The sequence below is a fragment of the Stigmatopora nigra genome, chromosome 10 (genome assembly GCF_051989575.1).
Source record: "Stigmatopora nigra isolate UIUO_SnigA chromosome 10, RoL_Snig_1.1, whole genome shotgun sequence".
Lineage (NCBI taxonomy): Eukaryota > Metazoa > Chordata > Actinopteri > Syngnathiformes > Syngnathidae > Stigmatopora > Stigmatopora nigra.
The window spans coordinates 1,252,270-1,275,459 of NC_135517.1; the positions used below are offsets into that span (position 1 = coordinate 1,252,270).

At 38.7% G+C, this 23,190-nt stretch overlaps 1 protein-coding gene across 1 annotated transcript in view; it reads left to right on the forward strand.

Annotated features, from left to right (window-relative positions):
• The window catches only part of cdh22 (cadherin 22), a 150,418-nt gene that overhangs the window by 73,953 nt on the left and 53,275 nt on the right, over positions 1–23,190 (forward strand). The window contains exon 8 of the mRNA XM_077725839.1: positions 18,996–19,696. Coding sequence (XP_077581965.1) covers positions 19,505–19,696 — 192 coding nt within the window. The 5' untranslated portion in view covers positions 18,996–19,504. The remainder of the gene's footprint in view (positions 1–18,995; positions 19,697–23,190) is intronic.

Genomic DNA, 23,190 nt, shown 5'->3' on the forward strand with positions numbered 1-23,190 from the left:
TTTTTTTTTACCCTATGCTCGATAAACTTGAGACTTGGACTTGGACGCCCCAGCGCGTTGGCAATAAACTGTCTGTGGTGGAGTGTGAGGCATTTAGACAGAGAGCCATTTGTAACTGTTGCGGGCTAATCGAAGTCAATGGTGGTGTTTAGCACTATGGGAGATGTGTAAACCCTGCAGGGGGTGACTTGGTTTGCTGTAGCATGTTGCTGTGCGGGTGTGTGTGTGTGTGTATGTATGTGTGTGTTTGTTGTGTATGTGTTGAGCACCGGTGTGGGCGTATTTTGAATAGTAAGCAAAAAAATAAGTCATGGTATCAGTGGCAGGACCAGTCAAAGCATTTAAAAGTGCGACTTATAGGCCGGAGAATACGGTATTTGAAAAAAATTAAGGAATATATATTTTTTTTTTAAATACATCTGGCAGTTGGTGGTTAAAATCACAATTGGAATTGTATTATTGGTGGAAGGCGGAGTAAGACTATGGAAAAAGTGCGGATTATAGGCCGGAAAATACGGTATTTGCAAAAAATAAATAAGTAATTTAACAAAAATGTTTATATCAGGCAGTTGGTGGTTAAAATCACAATTCAAATTGCATTATTAGTGGAAGGCCGAATAATTCTATGAAAAAAGTGCGACTTATAGTCCGGATAATGCGGTATTTGCAAAAAAATACAAAAATGTTAAAAAAATATACGTGGCAGTTGGTGGTTAATGAGAAAGAGAGGGTACAAATTGCATTACCAGTGGAAGGCCCAGGCGAACTATGAAAAAAGTGTGACTTATAGTCCATAAAATACAGTATTTTCAACAAAAAAAAACTTTAAAAAGGTAAATAATTATAAAACATACCTGGCAACCTGTGGTCATTAAGAAGGAGAGAGAAAAAAAAACATACAAACATAAAAATTGTTTTAGCAGTAATAAGCCCAGTCAAATCATTAAAAAAAGGGCGACTTATAGTCCGGAAAATACAGTATTCGCAAAAAAATCTAAACAAAATAATTAAAACCTGCCTGTAGGTTGTCACCAAGCAATATAGAAACAAAAACAAACAAATACAAGTCGCACTATCAATGGCAGGCCCAGTCAAACAATTAAAAAAAGTGTAATTTATAATCCAGAATATACGGTATCTGCCACCCAAAAATACAACAACAAAAAACCTTACTGTCAATGGTCAGCCACATAGCAAGATAAAAACAAACAAAAACAAACAAGTCGCACTATCAGTGTCAGGCTCAGTCACACTATAAAAAAAACACGACTTTTACACCAAAAAATACAGTATTTACACAAAAAAAAACGTCTTCACTAATAACCGTCTTGTTGTATGCCTTTGTTGTTACTTTCTCTCATCATACCCCAACGGGGTCTCATTACACGGCTAACAGTCGTTTGTTCCCGTTGCCGTGGTATCCGAAGCCTCACCACAATACGTACACGCCATTGTACATTGGCGCTGTAATGTGCACAGTCGGCTTTCGATTGTAATTATGAATGTTGGGCGTGTGTGACACAGGCGGCGTGGATGTGATTTTTTTTTTTTGCTTGTTTAGCATTCCGACAACCCGCGGCGGCGGCGCTCTGATAAATGGGCGCACGGCCTTGATAAGAAATAGCAACACTGACCCCCTCGTCTCAGAAATGTTATGTTCATACACTTTACACATTCATGGCGTCCAATCACTATGTTTTTTCTCTCTCTCACTCGTCTCAATCATCTCTATACATTTTTTTAGACGTAAACGTAAATACACCCGTCAATTTAAATAAAGATTGTTATTTATCTTATTAGCGATAAAATAAACTCTACAAATGTAATGTAGCATATATTTTATTCAATAGGGTGGATTTAAAAGACTACAATTTTCTCTAAAGGCAATTCAATTGGATGTCTAGGTACATTGCTTGCTGACGTGATGTATTTATATATAGTGTGCTTATTATGCTTAAAGCATGTGTGTTAAAGTGGAGGCCCGGGGGCTAAAATGTGGCCCGACGGATCATTTTGTGTGGCCCATGAAAGTCAATCATGAGTGCCGACTTTCTGTTTGATTATCAAATTAATTAGAGTATAGATGTATATTAAATTTCCAGTTTTTTCCCCTTTTAAATCAATACTTGTTTTTTTAAATCTATTTTCCCGTGTTTTTAGTTCAAAAATCATTTTCTAAAATCTAAAAATATATTTTAGAAAAGCTAAAATAAACATTGTTTTAGATCTATAAAAAAGTGGAATATTCAGGACTTTTGATCCAGTTCTTTTAATCCATTTATTAAAAAAAAAACTAAATATGATGTATATTAAATTTCCTGATTTTCCCCCTTTTAAATCAATAGTCATTTTTAATCAATTTTTCTGTGTTTTTAGTTCAAAAATCATTTTATAAAATCTAAAACTATATTTTAAAAAAAAGCTCAAATAAACATTGTTTTAGATCTATAAAAAAACTGAATAATCAGGGTTTTTAATCCAGTTCTTTTAATCCATTTATTATAAAAAAAAAATCTAAACAGCAGTTTTTGTCTGCTAGCAGCGACCGAGATGATCCGGATTAGAGCCGAAATGGGTCAAACGAGATCGGTTTTCCCCAAAAATATAGTTAAAAAAACATCCCGTACAAAAGTCATTAATAATAAATGTACAAAATATGGAAAAAAACGTATAAACTTACAGGAGTGAAGTGATAATCTCGTCGGGCTTGCAGTCCTGTGGTTTTGGGTTCGAACCCAGTTGGGTCCTCATTGTCTAGAGTTTGCATGTTTTTCCTGTGTTGCGTGGGTTTTCACTGGGTACTCCCAAGTCGCAAAAATATGCATGCTAGGCTAATTGTATGCTAAATTAGCCCTAACTATGTTTGCTTGTTTTTCTCATTGTGCCTTGTGATTGGCTAGGATAGGCTCCAGCACCCCTGTGATTTTTGTGAGGAAAACCAGTTAAAAAAATGATTGAATTTCTACTTATTTAGTTTTAATGTGCATCCATTTTTGTTAATTTTTATGCCTCTTTATATTCGTCTGGTAAAAATACATTTTTCTTGGACATAAATCATAAAATTAGACGTCATGGTTACCTTTAAATATGTTTTATTTCTTTGTACTTGTTAGCGCGACTTCGATGGTGGCTGCCATGAAAAAAAGAAGAGCAAACGACCTTGTCATGCAATATTTGTGCAAAGTCCTTTACGCCAAAAAGCAATATTAAGGGCAGAAAAAATGTAATAAGTTCCACTTTAACGCTGGAATAAAACATCAGCAACAAGGACAGCACAGATGAAATAATATTATTGCTACACACACAAGTACTCACAAGTACACACACGTGTAAACAATGTGAACTCATTCGCTGTTTTAGTGAACGCATTAAATGCACATTGGAAAAGTAAACCCCAAAAAAAGCCATTTTGGAAAAATAATAATGACCAATTAATCATGACCATTATGCTAATGTCATTTTTTAGCTCCCGATATCAATGAATGGAATCCAAAAATCCAAAATAAAATTTCCTTAAATTTTTTTATTTGCAAATTCTCCCCCTTGGCTTGTGTGGGTTTTCTCCGGGTACTCCGGTTTCTTCCCACATCCCAAAAAATGCAAGCTAGGCTAATTGAAGGCTATATAAAATAAATAAAATGTCCTTAGATTTTTTTCGAGTTTGCATGTTTCTCCGCTTGGCTCATGTGGGTTTTCTATGGGTACTCCGGTTTCTTCCCACATCCCAAAAAATGCAAGCTAGACTATTTGAAGGCTATTCAAAATAATTAAAATGTCCTTAGATTTTTTTTCGAGTTTGCATGTTCTCCCCCCTAGGCTTGCGTGGGTTTTCTCTGGGTACTCCAGTTTACTCCCACATCCAAAATAACATTCAAGCTAGGCTAATTGAAGGCTAAATAAAATACATAAAATGTCCTTAGATTTTTTGTGTGTCTGCATATTCTTCCCCTGACTTGCGTGGGTTTTCTCCGGGTACTCCAGTTTACTCCCACATCCTAAAAAAATTCAAGCTAGGCTAATTGAAGGCTAAATAAAATACATAAAATGTCCTTAGATTTTTTTGTGTTTGCATATTCTTCCCCTGACTTGCGTGGGTTTTCTCCGGGTGCTCCAGTTTACTCCCACATTCCAAAAACATGCAGGCTAGGCTAACTGAAGGCTAAATTGACCCTAGCTACGGTTGTTTGTCTTCTTGTGCCCTGTTATTGGCCAGTAACTAATTGAGGGTCTCTGGCCTGGTACCTAAAGTCAGCTGGGATAGGCTCCAGCACCCCTCGCGATCCTTGTGAGGATAAGTGGGTCAGAAAATGAATGATTAGCATTTTTTAGGGCACCGACGGAATTCCTAGTGGCTGTAAGTGGCGAAATTACGCGTCCACTTGAAAATTCGGGTATGCTAATCGATCACGAATACCCGCATTACACCCGCATTTTCCCCAAATATGACTTTATCTTGATTCAAAGTCTCTATTATGACTACCCAAAGATAATAACTTAAATTATCATTAGAAGAAATCCACCGTCTGCACTTACGCAAATTGTAAGACGGTTTTGTATCCCTCGACATTTCCCACCAAAGCAAAATTTCCCCGTCAGAAGACGATTAAACAACCCGGTCCTCATTTGAATGAAATCCACAGGAAAACAAACCAAAAACCCAAGAGATGTTTTCAATTTCCAGGATGTGCTAACGACTCCAGAAGCCCAAGCAGCGGAGCGACGCCATTCCCTTTCATCATTATTTTTTATCCAATCGGCTTTCACGTATTGATTTCAGACCGCACTCTTTGCATTTTTCTCGTGTTTTTATGTTTTTTTTTTCGGGGGGAACGGGTTGAAAGCGGCCTTAATGTTCTGTTTTGGCGGGAGGACATGGGCCAGTTGGAGGACACTGATTGCTTGTGTCCTCCACTCTAATGCGCTCGTTAAATCTCAAAGCAGGCTGATTGCCCAATTGGCATGTGCGAGGGACGGACCAATAGGGACGCAGAATTAAACCTTGCGTGACGTTGCTCCTGATGACCGTCTAGATCAACTTCTTTCATTCGTTTTTCTGAACCACTTTATCCTCACTGAGGTTCGCAGGAGGGTGCTGGAGCCCATCCCAGGAGACAAACAGCCATTTATGCTCATACTCATACCTAAGGGGCTATTTAGAGTGTTAGCTAGATAGCCTAGCATGCATGTTTTTGGGAATGTGGGAGGAAAGTGGAGTACCCGGGGAAAACCCACACATGCAAACTCTAAACAGAAAGACCAAACTGGATTTGAATTTAATTCATTCACACACACTCAATTTAGAGTGTTAGCCAGCTAGCCTAGCATGTATGTTTTTGGGAATGTGGGAGGAAAGTGGAGTACCCAGGGAAAACCCACACATGCAAACTCCATAGAGGTGGACCAAACTGGATTTTAATTTAATTATTTCACACACACTCAATTTAGAGTGTTAGCCAGCTAGCCTAGCATGCATGTTTTTGGAATGTGGGAGGAAACCGGAATACCCGAGGAAAACCCACACATGAACCTGCATACAGCTGGACCAACTTGGATTTGAATTCAATTCATTTACACTCACAATCATACCTAGTGTCAATTTAGAGTGTTAGCAAGCTAGCCTAGCATGCATGTTTTTGGGATGTGGGAGGAAGCCGGAGTACCCGGAGAAAATCCACACAAGCCCAGGGAGAACATGTAAACGATAGGTATTCCAGTAAATGTTTTGTCTCCCCCCGGTACTGTTGTCATGGAAACGGTCCAGACCAAAAAGACTGACGGCTAAATGACAAACTGACAAAACTTAAAGAGACGTTTAGTAAATCTGAACATTAGCGGGTTATCTCACCCTGCCAGAAGCGCCTCTCTTTGTGGAAGAACGTCTTCATTTGGGTGCTCGGCCATTGTCTTAAATGAGAAATGCAAACGGTATTGAGCGGGACGGCGAGATGAATGGACGCCGTGCAAAAACATCGCCTTTGAAATGATGAATACGCACACTGGCTGCCGCGTCCCATTAGAAGACAAAAGATATTGGAGCCAATCAAGACGCTGAATATGAAGAAAATACATCAAGGGGGAAAAAATTACTATGAATACCATTTTTCTCGCGTATAAGCCCTACTGTTAAAATTGCCTTAAAATGTGTAATACTTTGTGGACTTGAAGAGCTAAAAATAATATGAATAATCATAATTTCTAGTTCATAACTTGATCTGGTTGGCAGCCCAGTGTCTTGAGTGGTTAACCTGTTGGTCTCGCAGCTCTAGGGTCTTGGGTTCAAATCCAGGTTGGTCCACCTGTGTGGAGTTTGCATGTTTTTCCTTTGGGCTTGTTTGGGTTTTCTCCGGGTACTCCGGTTTACTCCCACATGGCAAAATGTCAATGCTATGCTAACTGGCTAACAGTCTAAATTACTGTATAAGCTAAGTGTGATTGGTTGTTAGCAAATTGAAAGGCTAAATGGACCTTAACTATGATTGGTTGTTTTTCTCCTTGTGCATTGTGATTGGTTGGCCCAGTAGTGTCCCACCGACCTCATGCTCCGGCACCCCCTGCGACCCTAGCAAGCAAGTTTTTGATCTCCATATTCTCCATTTTGGTTGTTTATTTTCAGATTTTTAGATGCAAAAATATTTGAGGATTGGTCTCCCCTGCCTGGTACCCAAAGTCAGCTGGGATAGGCTCCAGCACCCCCTGCGAACCAGATTTTTTTTTTCCAAAACCAGTTTTGAATGATTTAAATTTAGGAGACATTATGTTGGATAGCCAAGTTGACGGACATTTTTTTTTTGGGTTCTAACTTAATTTTTTTTTTACTGGCTAGACTTTTCTCGGTGTAGTTTTTCCATGTCCTTTCCAGACTTGTGTGGCTTCCCTTTGGGTACTTGATCCCACAGTAGGTTAATTGAAGTCTCCAAGTTGCCAAAGGCGCCAACGCCAATGTCAATCGGTCAAAGTCACCCGACAAAGACTCCGACTCGTCCCCGGTAACAATGAAGCGATAGCCCAAGTGCGGGTGTGTCTACGTCGTGACAACGTTCGAACTATTCTCGCCAGATTCTTGGGAATCAATCAGGAGTTTCTTCTCGTGCCGCCAGCCATTTTCAACACTTTTCCAATCCTACTTTAACCTATCTCAGTTGTCTGACTCATATTATTTTCTAAAACTTATCCTATGAACAGGTGATTAAATGTTTTTACCATTTTTATCGGCCAATCCGGTGGTAAAGTGGTTAGCATGACCGTCTCGCAGTTCAGGGATCGAGGGTTCTAACCCCCGTGTTGAGTTTGCATGTAACTTTTGTCCTTCATTTGATTGGCAACCAATTTAGGGTAATCCCAGCCTACTGTTTGGGTTAGGCTCCGGCACCCCCGCGGCCCTTGTGAGGATATTTACTACTAAAATCATAGACTCTTGTAAAGACCATTCAATAATATTGACTAGAATTATTAAAACCTACAATTAAAATAATTTGGGTAACAGTTGGCCTCTGCATAGTCGAAACCTGATGCTGTAAGAATTCTCCGGCACCCCATGCGACCCTTTTGAGAATATACACTACTAAAATCGTAAACTCTTGTTAAAAAACGCTCAAAATTCAATAATATTGACTATAATGTTCAAAAAATACAATCAAAATAACAGTTTGCCTCTGCATAGTCGAAACCTGACCCTGTAAGAATTCTCCGGCACCCCATGCGACCCTTGTGAGGATATAGACTGCTAAAATCATAAAACTCTTGTAAAAAAAAACACTCAAAATTCTATAATATCGACTAAAATAATTAAATCTTAAAATCAATATAACAGTTTGCCTCTGCATAGTCGAAACCTGACCCTGTAAAAAATCCAGCAGGGGGCGTATGACCCAATTAAAAACAAAATAGACACTTATATCTTTATAAATGTCTTACATAATGCATATTTACCATATTTCTTATAAAATGATTTTACTACAAAAACACTTTATCACAGCCCGAGAATAAAACCAAATAAAGTTGATTAGCTTAGCCTAACTATAAAAAAATTAACTAAAAAATGATAGCAATATGCTCTCCTCATCTTAAATAAATTGCTTTGTTGTTTTTTTTTTGAATACCCGCATAAAAGCATCCCATAATGCGTCTCGACATTTACAAGAAGCTTTATTTTTTCCGACAGCTTTTCATTACCTAAGTGTACAAACGGACCGCTTACGTCACTTTTACGAGTTTGGGTTCGATGCTACAAAAAAAAACACAAAAATAAGGCAGAAACTCGTCCATTTTTAAAAAAAAAATAATGCTTTAGAATTTAAATTAACAAGCATTTACTCTCCTCCAACATCAATATTGGAGCATTTAATTAGCCGCTAGATTTATACCGAGTCCGGCAGCCTATTACTGCAAAAAAAAAAAAACGTGCTAAATGGAGGTTGTGACGGTAGTAAACATTTAACGGATACATTAGCTGGTATTGTCTCGCGGGCCTTTATCTTTAATTTCCCTGTACTTTTTCGGCCAATCATTTACAACGTAAATAACGACACTTTGGTTTTGGCTAATTAAAACACAAACCCGAGATCCATCTTGGTTTTTTTTAAGCAATGTGACGAACGAAAAGTCTGTTTTGAAACCTTTTTTCTAACCTTGATTGGAAATACTTTTTGCATATTAGCGTCAAAAGCGCTATTAAACGAGTCAAGTGTACTTGAGTACCATTCAACGTTTTTCCACTTATTTTTGTACACTAAACGCTGTTTGTCCTCAACGTAGGCGACCGATGTTGCGTCAATTACGTTTCTATTCGTTTTATACAATTATGTCCTTATAAATGCTTTTGTTTCGACTAATTTGATCTCTGTTTTTTTTGGTTTCGGGGGAATGGTGAAGTGTTACGTGGATGTTTAAAGACGAAGTGAGTCAAGCTGTTTATTTGCTTTATCTTACTTTGCTTTAGAGGCGGAGCAAGTAGGACTTTGGCTTATGGGCGTGGCCTAAGTGGTTGTGGTAGTGGTAGCGGTAGTGGTAGTAGTAGTGGTAGTGGTGGTAGTAGTAGGAGTGGTAGTAGTGGTAGTAGTAGGAGTGGTAGTAGTGGTAGTAGTAGGAGTGGTAGTAGTGGTAGTAGTAGGAGTGGTAGTAGTGGTAGTAGTAGGAGTGGTAGTAGTAGTCATAATTATATTTGTATTAGTAGTAGTAGTCATAATTATATTTGTATTAGTAGTAGTAGTCATAATTATATTTGTATTAGTAGTAGTAGTCATAATTATATTTGTATTAGTAGTAGTAGTCATAATTATATTTGTATTAGTAGTAGTAGTCATAATTATATTTGTATTAGTAGTAGTAGTCATAATTATATTTGTATTAGTAGTAGTAGTCATAATTATATTTGTATTGGTAGTAGTAGTCATAATAAAATTTGTATTGGTAGTAGTAGTCATAATAAAATTTGTATTGGTAGTAGTAGTCATAATAAAATTTGTATTGGTAGTAGTAGTCATAATAAAATTTGTATTGGTAGTAGAAGTCATAATAAAATTTGTATTGGTAGTAGTAGTCATAATAATATTTGTATTAGTAGTCATAATATTTGTAGTAGTAGTAGTAGTCATAATAATATTTGTAGTAGTAGTAGTCATAATAATATTTGTAGTAGTAGTAGTAGTCATAATAATATTTGTAGTAGTAGTAGTAGTCATAATAGTAATAATTAATACATACATAATAAATAAATAATAATAATAATAAAACCCAAGATCCTACATACCCTGACACCGCCCCACAATGGCTCCGCCCCTACGGAGTTGCTCTTATGGAGAACTTTGTTGGAAACCTGTTGGTTAGAATATAGATGTATATCAGATAGATATATTGATTCTTAGCGGTAGGTTATTGGGAGACTTAAAAAAGGACCACATACGTCACCATGTTGATTTATCGCCACGCCCCCTTTCTGACAGTATATGAATGACGGTCGGCATGCTACGCCGTCACGCTAAATGCCTCAAAAGTGCACATGCTGAGATTTTGATGGACTTTTGATGGACTTGAAAATTCCATGCTCGCTTAATGGCCAAGTTGGTAACGCCTGAGATACGTTCCCATAACGCCGTTTTGATAGTTTGCGCCAGAAACGCAGCGGGCCTTCATGCCAGTTGATTGCAAAGGTATGATTTGCTAACTCACAGCGCCATCTTGATTATTGCTCCCCCTATAGGTCTATTTATTTTCATTTTTTTATACTGTGCTTGAATACTAACAGATTTCAATGTTATTTCTTACCTACCTAAAATTTTGTAAGTAGAGGTGTACTTTATATTTGAATTCTATAATTCGTTTCACGGTCCTCACTCATTTGTATGTAGAGGTATTTGTAGGTATAGGTATTTGTATGTCGGGGTATTTGGAAGTAGAGGTATTTATAGGTAGAGGTATTTGTATGTGGAGGTATTTGTATGTGGAGGTATTTGTATATGGAGGTAGTTGTAGGTGGAGGTAGTTGTAGGTGGAGGTATTTGTAGGTGGAGGTATTTGTAGGTGGATGTATTTGTATGTAGAGGTATTTGTAGGTAGAGGTATTTGTAGGTAGAGGTATTTGTAGGTAGAGGTATTTGTAGGTAGAGGTATTTGTAGGTAGAGGTAATTGCAGGTAGAGGTATTTGCAGGTAGAGGTATTTGTAGGTGGAGGTATTTTTATGTAGAGGTCTTTGTATGTAGAGGTCTTTGTATGTAGAGGTCTTTTTATGTAGAAGTATTTGTATGTAGAGGTATTTGTATGGAGAGGTATTTATATGTAGAGAAACCCTAGCCCCGCCCCCCTCCACCCGCATAACCCGAAACATCTTTCCGCCAACATCCGACCCATTTCATCCATCAGAATCCCTCGCCGTCGCCGTAGTTTGACAGCACGCCGCCATCTTATCTGTTCTCCTGCCAACAATCCATCCATCCATCGAACCCAGCCATTGTTTAGCTCACTCTCTCTCTTTCCACCGGACTTTGTATTCCACAACCCGCGACATAGCGGCCAGTGGATGGCACGCGGCCGAGCGTGACCGAGGGAGAGCGAGATGCGCATTGACACGGCGAGCGGCGCGACATTGGACTCCCGCGTTTGCTTACGGCGCCTAATGGGAGGTGACATATTGTCAGTGGCGCGCTAAAGTCGCCCATGTTATTACACTAATTGCGCCGCCGCTGCAGCTGGCCTGGCCACGCTTTCCTTTCCAAAGTGACACGCAGCAGGTAAACGGGCGCTTCTGTTCTCAGGGAATACATTTTATAGCAATTGCCACTCAAGTGTTACATTTTTTTTTTAAGTAGCTCACCTGGTTTACCCTCTCGCACTCATTAACCCTAACTTTTTTTGTAGCTACTGTATTTTCTCGCAAAAAAGCCTTATTTGTAACAAAAAATGATGACTGAATTGTCAGTCAAATGATGGCTTCACCACAAAGTGCTCAAATTACAATAACAAACAAATGGATAAATAAATAATCCAAATATAATCAATATGTAAGTAATAAATAAGTTAACAACATAAGTAGGGTTAGTGCACAAATGGCAACAAACAAAACTACAATTAAATAATCATTCATTAATAAATAATACAAAAAATAACAAAAATAATCAATAAAAAACAAAGATAATCAATAAATAACAAACAAAGATCAATAAATAACAAAAAAGATCAATAAATAACAAAAAAGATCAATAAAGCACAAAAAAAGATCAATAATTAACCAAAAATAATCAATAAATAACAAAAAAAACAATCAATAAATAACAATATAATCAATAAATAACAAAAAATAATCAATAAGTAACTAAAAATAATCATTAAATAACTAAAAATAACCAATAAATAACTAAAAATAATCATTAAATAACTAAAAATAACCAATAAATAACAAAAATAATCAATAAATAACAAAAATAATCTACAAATAACAAAAATAACCAATAAATAACACAAAATAATCTATAAAAAACAAAAATAATCAATAAATAACACAAATCAATAAATAATAACAAATAAATCAATGAATAAATAATAAATATGTAGTCCACACAATAGCAGCCTCAGCATTTATCATTGCTAATTAGCATTGCCAACCCTATTCATACCAGCCACTTTTAGAGTGACAAGCCCAGTCCATTTTTGCCCCGGAATCCCTCATTCTTCATATTTTCTTTCATAATCGTAATCAAAAAAATAAATAAATAACCGTTTTGATGTAATCTCTTAATCCACCTGATTACTTGAGTTTATCCTCACCTTTTTCCCCCGCTTGGGAACGAGGGCGCATCTTGCCGTGTGTTGACTTTTCCGCCTGTTCACACTCCCGACACTTTGTTCGTAATCACGTTACGTACACGGGCTAATCCTTTTAATATATTCTTCGGGATAAACAGTTCGAGAGCACTTCGGAGCGCCTCGGATCGACGCCTTGCCATCCCAAATTGCAAAGTCGAGGGTAAATATGTACACGAAGGGGCGAAAAGGTTTAGCGTGGGCGAGGCTTTAACGCCCAAGTGCGCCGAGACGTTGTACCCTCAACCCTATTCGGGTGGAAACTTACGATTGGAACTCTCCTAAGTGTTAAAAAAAATAACAAACAAAGGTTTTGTTTGCATGGTTTGGACAAACTTAGCGAGGGAATGTTAACATACACACACACATCCATAAATCATGCTTTATAAGGATTATAGATAACAGCCAATACAAGTAGTTGGAATATGGTTCGCTAATATGTGGGAAATTGGTTAGAAGAGGTTGGGAAATCGTAATTTTTGGGATGTAAGAGTTGTTTGGTTAGGTTAATAGTCTATGGTTAGCAGTATGCTAGGCTAACATGTGTTAGCATAGAAAGACGGAGTGTCTACTTGGTATTTGGAAGGAAAATACATGTAAAATGTGGATGTTTATTATGTTTAGCCCAGGATTTTGGTGAAAGGCTTATTAGCGATAGCATTGAACACTATTTTTACATTTTTTTGTTTTAGCGTGTTAGCTTTCCTAGAATGTTTAGTTGTTGTGAGTCGCTAATATGTGGGAAATTGGTTGTAACATGGTTTGTAGCGGTCAGGGAATTGTAAACTTTTTGGGATGTAATAGTCGTAAATCATAAACTTTTTGCGATGTAATACTCGTAATGAGACATGTTTGGTTAGCTTTGTAGTCTGTGGTTAGCAGGATGCTAGGCTAACGTGTTAGCATAGAAAGACGGAATGTCTATCTGATAATTGGGCGGATATCGATACAAAATCTGTTGGAAAATACATGTAAAGATGCAGATGTTTATGATTTTTTTTAGCCCAGGTTGAAGGTGAAAGTCTTATTAGCACTAGTTAATTTTCCTCGTTTTAGCGTGTTAGCATTGACCATTTTGTCAAATGATTGAACAATGTTTTTCACACGTGGTTTTATGTTAAATTTTGTGAAAATTGGAACGGCAATTGAACCAAAACACAAAAAAAATGTAAAACTTAGGTTTTACTCCAAAGGGACTCGGCGACAGGGTCTCATTGGAATTCCGCGAAATACCACCGGGCAAGGTGACAGAAAAAATAAGAAAAAAAACGAGAATGGAAAGTTGAGAAAGACGGCGTGCAAACAAACGGGAAGGCTGGAAAGCAATATGTATTTTAGAAATGGCCGAGACAAAGGCGCAGGGCAAAGAAATGTGTGGAATATTAAACCAGTTTCACTCGGCTGTGTAGACGAAATCGAAAAGAAAAGAAAAAAGTATGTGCTGTGTTGACTTATGTCTCCTATTTTTGTTGTTTTGCTACAAATGAGTGTTGCCGATCACATATTTGCACCCGGAGTAATGATCCAATATAGTTCATAATTTAATGTTCCATCATGTTTTGATTTTAAGCTTGTAATACGTATTTCAATTTTAATCTTATATATATACACATATATACACATATATGTATATATATATATATATATATGTGTGTATATACATGTATACACATATACATGTGTATGTGTGTACATACATGTATACACGTATACACGTGTATGTATATACATGTATACACGTGTGTGTATATCTGTATGTGTATATATATATATATATATATATATATATATATATATATATATATATATATATATATATATATATATATATATATATATATATATAGATATATCTATATATAATATATATATATATATATATATATATATATATATATATATATATATATATATATATATATATATATATATATATATATATATATATATATATATATATATATATATATTCCCATATACACATTTACACATAGTACACACATGTACACAGTGTACATGTACATATATACACATATATACACTTCCATGTACATATATACACATATATACACTTCCATGTACATATATACACATATCTACACTTCCATGTACATATATACACATATATACACTTCCATGTACATATATACACATATATACACATATACACATACACATATACACATTTACACATAGTACACACATATACACATATACACATACACATATACACATTTACACATATACACATACACATATACACATTTACACATAGTACACAGACATAGTACACACACAGTACACACACACATTTACACATAGTACACACACATAGTACACACATATACACATTTACACATAAATATATGCACTTATATATCCATTTACACATTTACACATAAATATATGCACTTATATATCCATTTACACATTTACACATACATATATACACATGTATACAGATTTACGCACATTTACACATGTACACGTACATATATACATATATACACATGTATACATACCTACATACATTTATACACATGTATACAGATTTACACATAGATATATACACATGTACACATGTATATATACAAATATACACATATATACATATATACACATATTTACATATATACACATATATACTCGCGGCGCCAAGTACAATAGCGTTAGGCGAGACGGGCGAGTTCAGCGGCCATATTTGGCTGCGGCGGAAGAGAAAAGGCGGCTAATTGACCAGCGGCTAAATGACCAGCAGCTAATTAGCACGCTTGGGCCGACGACAAAGCGGGGGCGGCGGCTAATATTCAGGGAAAAAGCAGAACGTCTCTGGCTTCCTCATTAGCGTTTCCTACTTCTAGTCCTAATTATGAGTAAATGTGTACACACTTAATGGAATTCCCTAATTGGGGAGGCGGAACTAAAGAAGGACTTGGAGGAGTTTTTGTTGGGAAATGGCGAGCATTCGCTTCCACGAAAATATGCTTGATACAAATGCTCGCTAATTAAACACAATGAAATATCTTGCCGCTCATGTTAAAAAAATAATTAAAAAATAGGAGGAGGGGGGTGGGAGATAGGCAAAATGAATTAATTTGGTCCTGGCGACGTTTGCCTCGCGGGCGGCGAGGAATAAACACGATGGCGGCGTGGAGTACTTTGAAGTTCCCACTTGGCGGCCGGAACGTTTCTAATTGGAAACTTGAAACGAAGTATTTGGGATCATTTTGAGCGAGGAGGAGCCACGAAAGTGGCGGAAATTGGATGGCGTTCGTTAATGGCGAGGTTGGGGGGGAGGGGGTAGTATGTCGGGGAGTGGGGCGGGGCTTATTTTTAAGATGATGGAAATCGGGATGGAAAGGATGGGGAAGAAGGTTGGGGAATTTTGGTTGATTTTTGATGGTCTGTCAACTAGCGTAAGGCAATTAACTGGTTAATGATTGACAGCTTTGCTGAATGTCAATCAATCATTTTTAGACATCAATTTTGAGGCTAATCAAGGTAATTTTCTTATAGTTTTTTATTCATTTTCCATACCGCTTATGCTCAGCCCTTTTAAAAAAATATTTAGTGTAAGAAATATATTTTAGTTTATATTTATTTGAAAATGAAAGGGGAATATGGGAAATATTTATATTTGTGTATTTTAGTTTTTTTTTATTTTGAATGAAAACTCGAAACAAAAAAAATTACGATTAAAAAAAAAATTAAAACTATCTATTTTCCATACACTATCCTTGCCGGGGGTGCTGGAGCTGGCTAATGATTGACAGCTTTTCTGAATGTCAATCAATCATTTTTTGCGACCAATCAAAGTATTTTTTTTATAGTTTTTATTCACTATGTGTACCGCCGGGGGTGCTGGAGCCTGTACCATTCAACTGTGACAAATAATCGAGACACCCTGAATTAGTCGACAGCCAATTAAACATTTAATACCTAATTATTCCTAAAAAAATATATATATATATCCTCTATATACATCTATAATCACCATTTCAATGTTAGAATGACACATAATATACTTTCATTGACCACAAAAATTAATGTCACGGGCCATATCTGGCCCCCACCCCACCTCTTTGACACCAGTGTCTTTAAATCAACAAAAACAGCCCCGAATTAGATTTTAAAATACACAAAAAAAGCCAACTCCCAACAACTTGAGAGCTTTTGGGCCTTTGAGAGCCCATTTTATCCAAATCCCCCCTCTTGGTGCCCAAACATCTCAGAGCCGCATTAAGACGCTTCGTCCGGAACCGCTTGGCCGATAGACGCCATTTTTTTTAAATTTTTTTACTCCGAGGGATTGGCTTCGGTCGGCCACATAGTTTCTTTCCAATAACACGGACGTTGCCTTCAGCAACAAGCTAAGAAGGAATTATTTCCGCAAGCTACACAAGTAAGAGAGTGTTGACTTAACAAGTCAACAACATGATGCAAATACAATAGTATAGTACAGGGGTGGGCAAACTACGGCCCGCGGGCCACATATGGCCCATTAGGTTTTTTAATCCGGCCCGCCGACGTTGTCCAATTTTTTTTTACCCCAAGATGGCGCCGTCACACGGAAGCCAGTGGCAGTAGCTGTGTCCACTCTTATTTGTTTTTCATGTTTTACAGCCCTTCTATCTTTTTTTAAATGGCATTTTAATGTCTTAATACATTCCTTTTTACTTGACTTTGTACTATATACTTTTTACATTTTACTTGAATGATGAGTGGTGAGTATGTTGATAATTTAGTCATTTTTTGATGTTGATATTTCATATGTACTGTTAACGGATGCACTTTTTTTTTATATGTATCGTATCTTGTGTTGACCCGGCCATCTGTCACATTTTTAAAGTCAATTTTTTGGCATGTTTTTTTTGCACGTATAGAAAAAATTCATTTTTGTTGATTGGAATGAAATTCTGCACCCTCTGTGTCCCTTGGGGACCAAGCATGTGCCGTCAATTTGCAGTTTTTTTGTCATTTTTTGATGCAAATATACACAAATGTCCTTTTCATTGGTTGCAATGGAATCCGGCACCCTCTGCGGCCCTTGAAGACCAAGTTTTTGCCGTCAATTTGCAGTTTTTTGTCATTTTTTGATGCAAATATACACGAATGTCATTTTCGTTGTTTGGAATGGAATCCTGCACCCTCTGCGGCCCTTGATTACCAAGTTTTTGCCGTCAATTTGCATTTTTTTGTCATTTTTTGATGCAAATATACACGAATGTCATTTTCGTTGTTTGGAATGGAATCCGGCACCCTCTGAGGCCCCTCCTGCAGTTTTTTGTTCGTTTTTTTTAGGGAAAATTCGGTTTTTGCGCCTTGCCCAAGTTGTTGAATGTCATAGCAGGGAATCGAACCGTTGAACCTTTGCACCCAGGACAACAAGAAATGGAAGAAAGCGTAATATAACTTGAATATTGTGTTTTGATTGGCTTATCCGTCGATTCGTTAACCACAAACTTGAATCTGGAGGTCACCGCTCAACTATTTTGGTGAAGGTAACGGAGCGAAGCGGCGACCCCAGACAACTGATTAATTGCATGAGGAAGCACTAATTGGATAAAAGTATTAATCAATTAATTCAATCCCATGAGGCAACAAGCGCCTAATACCTCACACAAACACTGCAAGGGGGTTTCAGTCCTTTGTGGTTCTGTTTCGCTCGGGTCGGAAAGAAAAAAACGGAAAATGAAAGTCCCGGAGTGGAAATGAGAACTTGACAGTTTATCTGTGATAATAGAGTTAAATATAGAGGAATCGTTGAAAATTTGGGAAATAAAATATAAAGTTAGGCAGCAAAAATAGGAAAAAACATTGAAAATTACATTGAATAAGAATCTTGAGTAAAGTTAACATTCTGTTGCATTACTGAGCTTTAACACTAGAGGGAGCAAGTCAATTTCCTTGAAATACTGCATTTTTAATGTATTGTTTTGCATACATTTTATTTATTTTAAATTTTTCCTCTGTTCTGAAAATGTAGTTTCAGTAGTTTCAATGAAATGGCATAACTTTATTGTTTTAACGTCCAGGCGACCAAACGTCCTGGGCGACCAAACGTCCGGGGCAACCAAACGTCCGGGGCGACCAAACGTCCGGGGCGACCAAACGTCCTGGGCGACCAAACGTCCTGGGCGACCAAACGTCCGGGGCGACCAAACGTCCTGGGCGACCAAACGTCCTGGGCGACCAAACGTCCTGGGCGACCAAACGTCCTGGGCGACCAAACGTCCTGGGCGACCAAACGTCCGGGGCGACCAAACGTCTTGGTGACCAAACGTCTTGGTGACCAAACGTCTTGGTGACCAAACGTCTTGGTGACCAAACGTCTTGGTGACCAAACGTCTTGGTGACCAAACGTCTTGGTGACCAAACGTCTTGGTGACCAAACGTCTTGGTGACCAAACGTCTTGGTGACCAAACGTCTTGGTGACCAAACGTCTTGGTGACCAAACGTCTTGGTGACCAAACGTCTTGGTGACCAAACGTCTTGGTGACCAAACGTCCGGGGTGCCCAAATGTCCGGGCCACCAAACGTCCGGGCCACCAAACGTCCGGGCCACCAAACTCCAGAAACAAACAAATACCCGAAAAAAATCCGTCCACTCAGAGTATTGAAAGCTATTCATTGAAATAAACAATGTCAAAGTTGCAATTTTACCATCCAAACCATAAAATCATATTTTCTCTCTTGCAGATCTGCTTTTTTTTTTTGGTCTAGCCAATGGACACGCCTGAAGACTGATCGCTTTATCCCAAGACTTTTATCCATCAAATCAAACCAACGATCACGGGAACTTGTCAAAAAAGCTCGCCATGGAACCACCTGGGGTGGAAATTGCAAAGATAACGCGACTGGCACTCAAAAACGAAAGAAAATAATCTCAACGTCAAGATTTTTTTTTTGATCCCCCAAGAGAGCTCATCTCTTGTTCAGGATGTCTTTGCCGATACGCTAACTTTTATATCATCCAAGACGGAATCCGAGTGAGCGGCCATGACACGCCATGACTTTTGGCGCAAAAAAAGCAACGAAAAATGGCTTTTCAACCCCAATCCTGCATTTTAATGAAGATCTTTGATCCCATGGATTAATATTCTCCTCCATGCAAGGTGGACGTTATTTTTTTAATTTTTTTTTTGAATGGCATGTCCAAACCCCCGCTGGGCTTTTTTTTGAGTAGTTTCTGGTTCCTGTAATTCGATATGGCTCCCCTGTGGAGGCTGTTGGCCGTGTCGATATTTCTACGCTGCTGGTGCGACGCTTCGAGGACCAGCGTTTCCAGTAGTGGGCAGCGAGGAGCTTCCAATGGGGAACGTGTAAAGAGGGGCTGGGTGTGGAACCAGTTTTTTGTGGTGGAAGAGTACACTGGAACGGAGCCGCTCTATGTTGGAAAGGTAAGACTTCTGCTTGTATATATATCTGTGTGTGTGTGTGTGTGATATGTGTGGATATATATGTGTGTGTGTGTTTGTGCATATACTATGTGCACGTTTGAGTATATTTATGCGGAAATGTGTGTGTATATCGTATTTTTTTTTGCATATTTGCTGCATCCGTGTATAAGCCACACCCTTAAAATTGCCTTAAAATCGTTGAATTTTACGATTTTTCTCGATAGGTCACACATGATAGGTCGCATATGATAGGTCAGACAGGACAGGTCACACAGGATAGGTCACACAGGATAGGTCGCACAGGATAGGTTGCACTTGATGTGTCGCACGTGATAGGTCACACATAATAGGTCACACATGATGGGTCGCACAGGATAGGTCGCACTTGATGGGTCGCACAGGATAGGTCGCACTTGATGGGTCAGAGGATGGGTCGCAGAGGATGGGTCGCATATGATAGGTCGCACTAACATATTGGGATTTGAATGAAAACTGAAAAATGTATATGTCGCTGTATATGTCTCGGATAGGTCGCTGATGATGGGTCGCCGATGATGGGTCGCCGGTGATTGGTTGCCGGTGATGGGTCGCCGGTGATGGGTCGCCGGTGATAGGTCGCCGGTGATGGGTCGCCGGTGATGGGTCGCCGGTGATGGGTCGCCGGTGATGGGTCGCCGGTGATGGGTCACACGGGATGGGTCGCACGGGATGGGTCGCACGGGATGGGTCGCACGGGATGGGTCGCACGGGATGGGTCGCACGGGATGGGTCGCACGGGATGGGTCGCACGGGATGGGTCGCACGGGATGGGTCGCACGGGATGGGTCGCACAGGATGGGTCGCAGAGCATGGGTCGCATATGATAGGTCGCACTAACATATTGGGATTTGAATGAAAACTGAAAAATGTATATCTACTACACTTAAAACTATCCTATTTTTTTATTTTTTTAAATTTCCTGTCCTATATTCACAAACAGTAAATTTCAATCAACTTAATTGATAAAAACCCTTTCTAAGCCAAACAGGCCTCAATTTGAACACAAATGACCGAACCATCCCGAATCCATATACAGGATAAAAATATCATCTCTAAAGATGCCGATTAGCACTCGTCATTTCTTTTCAATTAAAATGGAGCGCTCGCGCCGACAACTTTGATGCATTTGGACGCCTCTCATCAAAATGTACGGACTCAGCTGGATGCCAGAAATCGACGCATTTCTTGTCACGGAGGATTAAGCTGAAGCCCAGTGCTTCTGGACTTGATAATTGCCACATGTTTTTTAATATTTTTATTTTTTTCCCCTCGCTTCTCCCATCCCATAATACGACTTGAGCCAAGTCAGCCAAACTGACGCTGTCCGACACCCCGGCCGGCCGGCTACTCTGCTAATGAAATCTGATTTACCAATAAAAAGGCCAATCACGTCACATTAAACTGGCAGCTTGGATCAGTACATTTAGATAATGAATGGTCGCCAAGTGGAACCATCCGGGAGCCATTACGGCTCTTTTTTCCCTTTTTTTCCCCTCAAATGTGCTACGATATTTGAGTGCGAGTAAAGGACACCCATATTGGATCCAGTAAAAAACACGTTTCTCATCTTTCCCAACCAAAAATGCACTTATTGATTAATCGTAATTGAATGAAAGTGAAATAAAGCATATTTAAAGGAACAGCGACCCAAAAATTGAGTGGTTTGCGCGTCTGCCTCACAGTTCTGGGGTCGTGGGTTCGATTCCAGGTGGGTCCCTCACTGTAGAACCAGGAAAAACCATACGTTTGTCATTTCCCAACTAAAAATGTGCTTATTGATTGGTCGCAATTGAGTGAAAAGGGAATGAAGCAAATTTAAAGGAACAGCGACCCAATAATTGAGTGGTTTGCGTGTCTTGTTCACAGTTCTGGGGTCGTGGGTTCGATCCCAGATGGGTCCCTCACCATGTAGAGTTTGTGTTTAGTCCCCAGGCTTGTGTGGGTTTAATCTGGGTGCTCCAGTTTCCTCCCACATCCCAAAAACATCCATGCTAAGCTAATTCTATGTAAATTATATACCATTTCAAGGTCCTTACCTGTGATTGGCTGGTCACCGATTCAGGGTGTCCCCTTGCCTCTGCCCCGAAATCAACTGGGATAGGTTCCAGCACCCCCTAGTGACCCTTACAAGGTTATAAGTGGTTCAGAAAATGAATAGCATTTCACATTTTGCTTGCCATCGACCAACACTCGGCATGCTAAGCTAATTTAAGACACTAAATTGCCTCTAGCTATGATTGGTCATCATATGTCTCTTCATTTCTTGCGATTGGCTGACCACTGATTCACGGTGTACCCCGCTAAGTTAGCCAAGATAGGCTCCAGCACCCCCTTCACGACCCTACATCAATCCCTTTGGCCACCATGGACCACATTAGACGTCCAATCCATTTTGATTAGTACCATTCCCTTTGAAATATGACCGTGAAGCTGTTTCAGACGAGTACCCCCCCCGTTACTCATCCGTGACCGGTCATCGTGACGGAGGAGAGGTCTCCGAGGCAAGTACATGTCAAGTGAGTGACATGGCTAGGATGCGGAATGACTAACTACTCGAACAAGAAGCATGTGTCACACACTTTGTGAACATATGACTGGAAATGGGAATGGTCATCTTAAGTTATGGTTATCCAAGATACACTATTTTTCCATTTGTTATCGTTACACCAACGTTATCTTTTCGTTAATGAAAAATAATAAAAATCGTCTAAAATTTCTGATTTTTGTGTAAATATAATACGATAAAAACAATGTACTAGCTAGCTTTGTGTAACTGTAAGGCTAATGCTAATGACTCAACTGCTGAGTCGTTAGCGTTAGCCTTGTAGTTCTGGGGTCCCTGGTTTGATTCCCATGTGCGTCCTCCCCTGTGTGGAGTTTGGGGGCTTGTGTGGTGTTTCTCTGGGTACTTCAGTTTTTTCCAACATCCCCATGCTATGCTAATTCGATGCTAATTGCCCCTAGCTATGTGTGATTGTTTTTTGTGTCATATTTTAGTTAACGAAAATAATCAAAATCATCTAAAAATACCGATCTTTGTGTAATCTAATACTCCGTAAATATTATGTACTAGCGTTGTCCTTACAGTTCTGGGGTCTCGGGTTCGAACACCCCACACATGCATGCTAGGCTAATTAGAAGCTAATTGCTACTTTGAATGATTGTTTTTTGTCTTCTTGTGTCCTGTGATTGGCTAGCTACTAATTCAGGGTGTTCCCAGCCTGGGATAGTCAGCTTAGATCAGCTACGGCACCCCCCTGTGATCCTTGTAAGGATAAATGGTTCAAAAAATGAATAATAGCTAGCTTTGAGTGGTATTTTACCTTAGAAAATAGTATATAAGATATAAGTTTGCTTTAGTTTTCTTTGTCCTACACTTTAAAAATAAGAATACTTCAAGGTTAGAAATACTGTTGTTAAATTTCAAGATGAAGTCGTTATGTAACCGCACTCGT